General features: G+C 40.4%; 1 protein-coding gene across 1 annotated transcript; it reads right to left on the bottom strand.

Moving 5' to 3' along the window:
• Positions 1-4,086: 4,086 nt before the first annotated feature.
• LOC123128132 (protein RADIALIS-like 4) lies at positions 4,087-8,390 on the bottom strand. The gene is made up of 2 exons (XM_044548066.1): positions 5,779-8,390; positions 4,087-4,476 (listed from the first exon to the last, which is right to left on the bottom strand). The coding sequence occupies exons 1-2, from the start codon at positions 6,045-6,047 to the stop codon at positions 4,452-4,454; spliced, it is 294 nt and encodes a 97-aa protein (XP_044404001.1). The 5' UTR covers positions 6,048-8,390; the 3' UTR covers positions 4,087-4,451.
• Positions 8,391-10,208: the final 1,818 nt, after the last annotated feature.

The raw sequence follows: 10,208 nt of genomic DNA, 5'->3' as shown, positions 1-10,208 counted from the left end.
GGCTAACGTCCCCCTTCGTTTTTCAACGTAAACTTCGCAATTTCTGCAAATCCCAGAGGAAAAGAAAAGATAGCACAAAACTTTTTTATTAGTTTTATATCCATATATAAAAGATAGCATAAAACTTTTTTATTAGTTATATATATATATAAGAACATTTTATTTTAATTTTTCAGGCAAAACATCAGTTACCAAAGAAGATACTCACATTTTATAGGTAAGATAAATGCAAAGGAAAGAGAAAGAGAAAAAGTGTCAAGGATGACTAACCTAATAGTTAACCCGTGAATCATTAATAATGATGGCTTCAGGTAACGACAAAAATCATATATAGCCATCTGATAGTTATTGCTATTGGATGAAATGTCTATGATTTAAATCCGCCTCAATCGCTAAAATAATTTTGATTCTGAAACTGCTTTTAGCAACTATTCCCTTTGTTCCTAAATATAAGTCTTTTTAGAGATTTTAATATGAACTTATATTTAGGAACGGAGGGAGTAGCACTCTTGTTCATATACAAGAAAGTCAACCTAGTATAATCTTTATTTGAGATCAACATGTGATTGACTTTTGGTATACTTAAATAAGTGTATGATTTTGCATCATATTGAAAACTTCCTAGCCAGGTAAAAGAATTAGATCCGAATATCCAACGAACGTCAGATTTTTAGGCATGTCAAATAGAACGCTTTTTATGGCAAATTATGTTTGCCGAGAATGATAAGTTTAGTTGACGAGTATGGCAAATCCGACCTAGTTCATTTTTTTGCCAGAGAATTGCCATGCTTGCTAACTAAATTTGCCATCCCCGCATCAACATAAATTGCCATGAAAAATGTTCGATTTCCATGCCTAAAAATCTGAAGTTAGATTTTTAGCATTTCTAAAGAATTAAGGCTAGTTGATCCATTACAATTTTACCATTTGACGAAGAAATTCTATGAAGTTCCTACAAATCAAAAAGACTCCTATAATTGTTACTCTTATTTTGTTGGCACATTCACATGATATCTTCCAATTTTTTTCAGTATCATCCCAAGCGAAGCGGTACCTGACCCCCACATCGCTAGTAACTGTTAACTCGGGGGATCTCATCTTCTCCACCATCGTCTTCATCAAACTTCCTCCCGTGACCACTGCCACCGGAGGCCACTGTCGGCGAAGCTAGTGCTGGGACCAAGGACGCCGGCAGTGGGGCGCTCCGCTAACGAGGCTCGACCTCCTTGGCAGGCAATGGATCTTTTAGCGGCGATGGCGCCTGGTGCGGCTTGTGCTTGAACGGGGCTATGGTGGCAGTTGGGGGCATGGGCATTCGTGTGCTGATAGTCTCCAACGTATTTATAATTTTTTATTGTTTTAGCTATTATATTATCAATCTTGTATGCTTTATATAATTCTATAATATTTTTGGGAACTAACCGAGTAACCTAGTGCGTAGTGCCAGTTCCTATTTTTCCTACTTTATTTTCGCAGAAAAACGGTACCAAACGAAGTCCAGACGCGATGAAACTTTACGGTGATTTTTTCTAGATCAAAAGGGACCCTGAAAGCATCGGAAGGAGGCCAGAAGATGTAAGAGTGGGTCACAAGCTCACACGGCGTGCCCCTGGAGGGTCACACCACCTGAGCTTGTGGGCCCTCATAACTACATTTGTCCTAATTTCACTTCTATAAATTTTCTAAAATCCCAAAACCACCAGGGCAAGACCTAAAAAAATTATTTCACCATCGCAAACTTCTGTTCTTCCGTGATCCCATATGGAGGCCTTTGCCGGTACTCTGCCGGAGGGAGAATCGATCACAAAGGGTTTATACATCAACCTTGTAGCTAGATCTCTCTCTCTCTCTCTCTGATCTTCAATATAATGTTCTCCTTGAAATTTTATTTGATGTAATCTTCTTTTACGGTGCATTTGTCGGGATCCGATGAATTGTAGGTTTATTATCAGATTATTCAATGAAAGTAAGTGAGTCTTTTCTGAAGTTTATTGTGTATGATTGTTATCTCTATGTAATGCTTTCCTATCTATGAGTTTTCTTTGGCCAAGTTGATGATTAGATCTTCAGTGAAAGTGGTGCATAGTAGTAGGTTCAATTTTATGGTGTCCTCACCTCGTGATAGAAGGGGTAGCGAGGCATGTATTTGTATTGTTGCTACTAAGAGGAAAAACGAGGGGTTCAATCAGATTGCTTGATTTTATTATGTCTACATTATGTCATCATACTTAATGCATTACTCTGTTTGCTATGAATTTAATACCTAGAGAGGCAAGCATAGAAGCGCTCTCGAAGTGGAGTAATAATAGTAGATGCATGCAGCAGTTGGTCTACTTGTTACGAACATAATGCCTATATACTGATTATGCCATGAATAACGCCGTAATTATGCGCTTTTTTATCAATTGTCGACAGTAATTTGTACCCACCGCATGTTATATTCTTGAGAGAGATGCCTCTAGTGAAAACTATGGCCCTGGGTCTATTCACCATATTTACTAAAACCTAAGTATATTGTTGTATTTTTTTACTTTGCAATTTATCTTTCTACTACTATCACATTTAATACTGCAATTAATGAGTACAAGAGGATTAACAACCCTCTTGTCATCGTTGGGTGCAAGTATTTGCTCTTGTGTCTGTAGATATTGTCGACGATTGTTTGCGTGAATCTTCTATTGGTTTGATAAACCTTGATTCTCTACTGAGGGGGATATTATCCGCTACTATATTGCTTCACCCTTTCTTTTCGGGGAAAATCCCAACGCAATTCACAAGTAGCATGCGCCGGCCTTGCTGCTTGGCGTGAAGATCCGCAAGATTGGCGACGGGTGGTTGATGATGCGGGCGTGCTGGTGCGGGGGTGTCGTCGTCCTGGGTGCACCGCCAGCGGTTACTGGTACATCGGCCAGTCATCGTCGGTGGGCGTGGCTCAGCCAACTCCGGTGAGTTGGCGCTCTACCTCCACATCTAGTGGCCGCCATGGGGCGGTGCGATGCTGCGGGCGCGCGACATGACTGATGTGCGCATGATCAAATGACCAGAGTCATGCAAGCTTCGGCGATGTTGGTAGTTGGAGGTGGTGGTTCCCCTGATGGCAATAATTGCGGTGGCTGCTGCATGTGGTTGGGAGGATCCTTTGCCTCCCAGATCCGGTGGTTGGCAAGGTCGTGGGATGCGGCCAAAGGCTATTTGTGGGTTTTGGCGGCTCTCGCTTCATTCAATTTGCCTAAGCCAGTGAGATGCAATCTATGGACGACGGCCTAATGCAGAAGGTATGTTTGTGTGATGGGGATGGTGGGATTTCTACCCTGACATGTGTAGCTGATGGGATCAGGAAAAAATGGTGCTATGCAGAGGCTTGGCGCATGTTCATTATGTTTGTATCCTCTTGATACTCCATTTTAAGTAAAAAAATCCATCATTTATCGAAAAATAAGAATGATCACCCCTTAAGATAACATCTCTATTGTCCCCCATCAATCATGGACACTATGGGTGTAAAGTCTAAACTGGGTGCACCAAGATCTACTGATTTCTATTCAGATTTCCGCGGGACCAGCTATACATCTCTATCCACCCACAGTGGGCAGGCCACAGTCTCACTCTATCTAGCTACAAAATGTGGAGCCCGATCACCCGCCAAAAACTGTACCTGCGGATATGGCCGATCACACACCATAGTTTCCTTCCTTTGCTGCTACGACTCCGGCGCCGATCATCGTCCGTCGAAGCGCGGGGCCACTTGGCAAAAGCTCTCTACCTGATCAACAGTAGTGACATGGCCATTCACTTTGGAGAACTAGACTAGATAGTGAAGGATCATGCAGATCTCTGCAACTGCTTCCAGTGGACCACCCCGCACAGCCCAAGCTTTGGTCACCTGTCCAAGATGGCCAATGTTCATTATCGTATGACTGTTGGGTATCTGGACCAGAATTTGGTGGCCTGAGTTTGGTAACCTCCTGTTCTGCCCTACTACTTTATCATGATAGCACTCAGCAAAGGAAGGAGAAAACGTCGAAAATCCGCTTAAAGCACATAGACAGAAACTGAATTTTCATCAGGTGACATGCTAACATCAGATATGTAAATCCTTTTTGCACCAAACTTGGCAGATACATGCTGCAATACTTCAAGTATATGTCTGACTTTTTTCAAGAATTCTAACAGTGTGGGTCCCTTTTTATTTTAAACCGGGAGGGCACGCTCTGGACCTCGACTGGAAGTTTTCCATCAAACCACTAGTAACTACACAATTCTAGTACCCTTCTTCTTTTGGTAGGAAATCTACTACCTATGACGACACACACAACAACGCGAGAGCGCATAAGCCCGAAAAATATATAGTAAACGTAACATCTCAGGGAGACTCGGTTATTTGTTTCGGTTTTGCTGGCAAGAGCAGTGCCGCGGCAATAGGCTTCGGATCAGCTCCTCCAAGATCGCGTTCACTGAGGATTGAGGTACCTTCTCCTGGAACAAAGAAACCACAACATCAAACCATTATCCGTTCGAATAAATTAAAGGAGGGGGAACAAAATGTACACTGTTCTGAAAGTGATTTATTCATCATAAAGGCAAACAGCTTAAAGGTAGTGGGGTTTGTAATGATTTCCCTTGCAAACTTTAGGAAAATGTGCCCATGGTTGATACCACTGTGCAGGGAGTGGTAGGAATGAGGCCATTCCCTCTTTGCAGAGGAATGCAAAGAGCAACCTTCCAAGAGGAACACCATCACTGGTGTCCTTATCCTGCCTATTTCTCTCACAAGCATAATAATTTGATTGCTGAATTTTCAAAGCACACTGAGTAGCAGCAGCAGCAGCAGCACAAACATACTAATGCTAAAGAATTTTCATTCCCGTAAACAGATTGACCTGCTTCACCGCCCAGTTTAGAGATTAGTAACTAACTATGATTACGGGTGTTTATCCATATCTTTCCCACTGTACTCACAATTTAATTCGACACTAAACTGGATCAGATAGTGTCATTGTGGCCATAGTTATCCACTAGTATTTTGCCGGCAGATCATCATCATGGACAGGTGAGGTTGCCTGGAGTTTGAAATTTCAGCATACTTCTGTTTATTCTGCTGTATCTTCCATTTAGTTGAATTTGCACATTGTTGACAGACAAAAGGGAGTTGACTTGTCTTGCCAAATGGAGTCTCAGTCAACAGAGTGCACAAAACATGAAGAAAGAGCACAAAAGTGTATTACTATTTACTAGTTGGAACTTGGAGTACTCCTTATAAACAACAAACAAGGATCACATGCTTAATTTATCGCAAGGTGGAAATGGAACAGGGCAGCAGACCAGCAGTTATATAGCTAAGTTCAGAAAAATGCAATCTGCAGAGCTAGTCAAATTCCACACTTCGTGAAGAATCTAATTGTCAAACTAATCACATAAGTTATGCAAGGCATAAGTCAATTCCAGCAAAATCCAAGGACAATGGATTTGACTTACATTTCAGATAGCCCAAGATACAGATAATCAAGGCACACCCAGACACTTAAACACAAGCCAAAAGAACAGAATAGGAGGAACAAACTATAAAAGGCATGCTGCAAACTAGAGGGAAACAGATAATCTAGGTGTGGGACGTTAGGAATCATAAAATGACCAAAAGCTACAAAATCAAGTGACAGCATGCAGAAACACTGCTCTTGAACATAAACCCATGACTAGTAGTGCATAACAACAGGTGAGCACATAAAGAGGATGCACAATGAGATTATGTGTGTATGAGAGTACGGGCTTCTTAATTACCTGTGGTCCTCATTGGCACTGCCCCAGGAGTTGCTGTTGCTACTGCTAGCGCCGGAGATGTTGTAGAGGGATCCGCGACGGCCTCCTGCATACTCAATGTGATGCAGGTCCTTCAGCAGCTCTTCATAGTGCCTCTTCACTTCATCGACTGACTTCCCATCACCGACTGCTCGTGCCACCTTCTGCCAGCGGTCTGGTGTGTCCTCGTCATACGTCGCTAGTGCCGTCTCAAAGATCTTGTTCTGTTTTGCTGTCCACGATGAACTCATTATCTCTCTATTTTTCCTTTTCTCCTCCCTTTTTACTGTTTCCCCAGCAGGGAGAAATTTTCCAAGAAAGGTCAGGGGACTAGTAGTGAGCACTACTTGTGGCTGCTCGTGTTTCTGTGGAACAAAGAGTGAGCGTAGATGTGCTATTTATAAAGAGGGGGAAGCCAGCAATACCCAGTATTGAGTGGGTGGTGATTTGTGTTAGCAGTAGGCAATGAGTTGACAAGCCTATGTAGGAGGGAGCCACGAGAAATTTCACCAACTCATCACACTAATCTAGTGTGTATTAAATTTGTAGGGAGGAATTACAATCACTCAGATTTGCTGGGAGACTAGACCTTTGTCATTTCATTTCATCCCACAATCTTAATAGATATCATTTATTCTTGCCTTTTTTCTATGTTGAAACTTGAAACCATGCTCTAAGGGTGCATTTGGTACTTACGACAACTTTTTTCTCAAACTCACATCAATATGTGTGTTGTTTTGTATTGGAAGAAGCACACTGAGAAGATGCAAAAATTACCAGGCCAATTAAACCACAATATACAAAGCAACCTAGGCTAACAAAACCAGACAAGCAAAGCAACAAGCCTACACACACAGCTCTACAAAGAAGCAAAAAGGTCACAAGAAGAGGGGTAAGCGCAGGCAAAGCTAGTGGTCAGGAGGCCTAGAGTGCATACTAACCATAACTAGTTGTACCTAAAAAAATATCACAAGGCCATTTGTGCCAGGATAGAAGCATGCAACATCCTTGTTGATGTTACAAACTTAAGGAATGTTTTGAACAAAGGTGCTGTCCACCAATTTGCAGCCAATTAATTGGCTGTACAAACTACATACAATTTGCAACATCACTTAAAACAATGATGCTTAGTAGCAGAGGATATTTGCCCTGAATAGTGAATATAGCAAGTACAAGGAAAAGCTAGTAACTAACAATTTGTGTCGACGACCTCCCCACTGTAACAAAGGTATTCAAATATCTAATTGAAAACACACACCAATATATGCCTCTTTGTCTTTCTGTAACACAGGGAAAAGGAGCCATTATTAGGTCAAAAGGATAGGAGCACATAACTCTTCCTTGATATTTCTACTCGATTAATCAGTGATGGTATATGGTTTCAGATGGACAGAGAAGAATGTCATGCAGATGGGATGTACTATTCAACTGTGGCCTGTGGTCTAATAATTTAACACAAAAAAATACCTGTCCCTGGTACCTATCCACTTTGAGCATATGATGGCAGAAGTGGACATATTGTACAGTCGTCTCATTGCTAGAAACTGTATTAGAACAGCTGCTTTAATAGTACAAGTTTCATGCAATAAAAATAGATTGGCAAGATCTAGTGTATAATGAAGTGGAATAATTAGATTTGGGATTCTTGACTCCCTTGTATAGCTCTCTGTATAGCCCCCTCTTGTATATTCCCCTTCCCTTTGTACATTCTCCCCTCTTCTTCTAACTACCCCTTTGTGTTTTTTCATGCCGCCTTCAATAAAAAATTACTGTCAGGGCCTCACCTACAGTTTTTGGTTCAAAAATAAAGATTTGGGATTCATGAGATAGCTTATTGTTTTATAAGAGATCACATGTTCAGTTCCCATGGGAGATTGATTGGTGGTTTGTTGGAGTTACTACAGGATCCAAACAGCCATTGATACAGGAACTTTATTTTGTACCAGTCCTCTCGGATAATGGAACAGCAAATTCTTTATGCTCCTTAAAAACTAAACCTATGCCACAGTTGAAAATTAAAGTGTCTGCAGATATTGCAGGTAACTAGTAAACCCATTAAGTATGTTAGTACCGTGTCAATATTCTCCTAACAGAAATTGTGACTGGCTTTATACGAATTTCCCATCAAAATTTGATTTAACAACTCAGCTCCTAAATCTTAATAGTTGTTTCCGGTAGAACAATCAAGACCATGCACCAGGGCTGCATGTATAATTAAGAAGAATAGAATGCTTCTGGATAATTTAAGCAGTGCCAGTCAATTTCCAGCTTATTTCATAACAAGTCGAAATATAAATGTTCATGCAGAAAAGAGAGCTATGCCTAAGTATATAATATATATGACTTTTAACTCAAGGGAAAAATTACGTAAACCAGAGCATATCCCTAACCAAGTTCGTAAGAACTAAAAAGCAAATGACAGTAATTGATAATATTTCTAGTGCAACAGCTTGCCAAATTTTATAATAAATCTCATATCATCACTTCCAAAAAGCTATGAGCCATTCTTGTGCCTCTGAAGTTCTTAACAAATTTACGCACAAACTTGATTATTCTGTGAAAGGTTACCAACATTTGGTTGCCGTTTTGTAGAAAGATGCAGTTAAGTTACCTTGCCGTCTTGAGCTTCATTACATTTAGAATAACATTCTCAGACCTGCATTGTTCCAAAACTTGTATCAGAAAAGCGAAGTTCAAAAGGTGCTTCTGGCTTTTTTAAGCTTGTCCCAAGTTGCTTCATCTAATCTTTACTCGACACAAATCTTGGGCATACAGGTGTCAGAACATAGCCCGTCAACCAGCACTTACTACTGAACCTAAGCAGATAATATACAGAGATAGTAAGAATAAAATGATAACTACTAACTACTTATAATATTATTCATTGGAAGAAGCATTAATTTTCTCTTGCCTTCTTATGTTCTCTGCTGGCTATTTACATTTAGAAAGATGCCGCAAGCCTCCAAAGGCAGACATTGGAAGCTTTTAACAAGAGAGATTTATGAGGAAGGAAAAGGTCATCTGGTTCAAAAGTAGATTATGCCATGAAGGTACGGAACACCACTGCGCCTATGCATAAGTCACGTCAGCAAATGCTAAAGGTTTTTGTGTGTATGCGGATCTTTCATGTGATTTGGTTCGAGTTCTCATCATCCCAAGGTGTGGACAGGTGGATTCGAGATGATGGAAAAGGCCCCCACCAGGCTAGGAGCTAGGATTCACATCCAAGTGGGATACACCTCTTTACTATCTCTTCTCGACGAATTTAAATTTGGTATTAAACAAAATTAGACCCAAATGTCAATTTGAACCTTTATTATGTGACACCCTTACCTCGATACCCTCTTTTCAGTCTTCAAAGGAAGGTATTTGCTTCAATTATTTTCCCTTTCTATGAAAGGTGGAGAGAATCATAACATTCTTCGAATCTATATCTATATCTAAATGGAATTTATGTTGACCGACAGAATTATGACTCACTACACCTGTCAGCCTGCCATGATATGTGATGGGCGGAGAAACAAAGAGTCAAAGTTTATGCTCAAGCGCACCAAATTCCAGTCGCATAAATGGAGGTGTTGCATCACAGGAATGACCACGGATCAAAATAGAGGTCCAAACTATGCCCTTAGGAATGCTGATCTGCAAAAGGTAGGGTTTATGGAAATATCTTATAATCTTGTCAGACTGAATAGCATACCCTCTGTTGATAAATATAGGATGTGTTTTTACCATGCGGAATTGATCTTTAACCAGCAGTTAGTCCAATAATATGTGGGTTGTGCCACACAGAATTTAGACCGTTAAATTCGTATTGAAAAATAACTTTCCTGTGATTATGATTTTGCAATTATGAGCAATGTATTGTATGAGAAATTTGTGGTCAAAGATCAAATTTTGAGAGTCCAACAGAGGGAGAATATGCAGATGTCCTAATCTTCGGGCACTCACCAAAGAATGCAATAGGTGATTTCTCTAAAAACAAACATGGATCTTGTGATGGTGATGTCATATAAGAATAAAACAATCATTAAATATGGCATCTGAGATGTTGGATTCTAAAACATGTGAACTTGTTGATAAGTAGGGGATCTCACAGGAAAAGGCCTGATAATGGATGTGTGGCGTAGGAGCTAAAGAATGGTTCCTTGATAAGATATGATAAAAAGACTGAGAAGAGGTCAGGAAGAGGCGACGAAGTAAAAAGATAAAAATAGAATAAGAATCCAGCAGATCCCTAAGCTATGATGTTCCATCTGCGTACAGAATATGTGGTCCGACTTTTGTAGCCAGCCAATTAGTACATCAGTTTGTAACAATGATAGAATTAAGCAATGTACAGGCATGATTCAAGAACATGAATTCATTTGTTTGGGAATCAATTTGGATAGCTGTCTTGCTGACTTAAGTGT

The sequence above is a fragment of the Triticum aestivum genome, chromosome 6A, assembly GCF_018294505.1.
Source record: "Triticum aestivum cultivar Chinese Spring chromosome 6A, IWGSC CS RefSeq v2.1, whole genome shotgun sequence".
Lineage (NCBI taxonomy): Eukaryota > Viridiplantae > Streptophyta > Magnoliopsida > Poales > Poaceae > Triticum > Triticum aestivum.
This window is presented reverse-complemented; position numbering and strand designations above follow the sequence as displayed.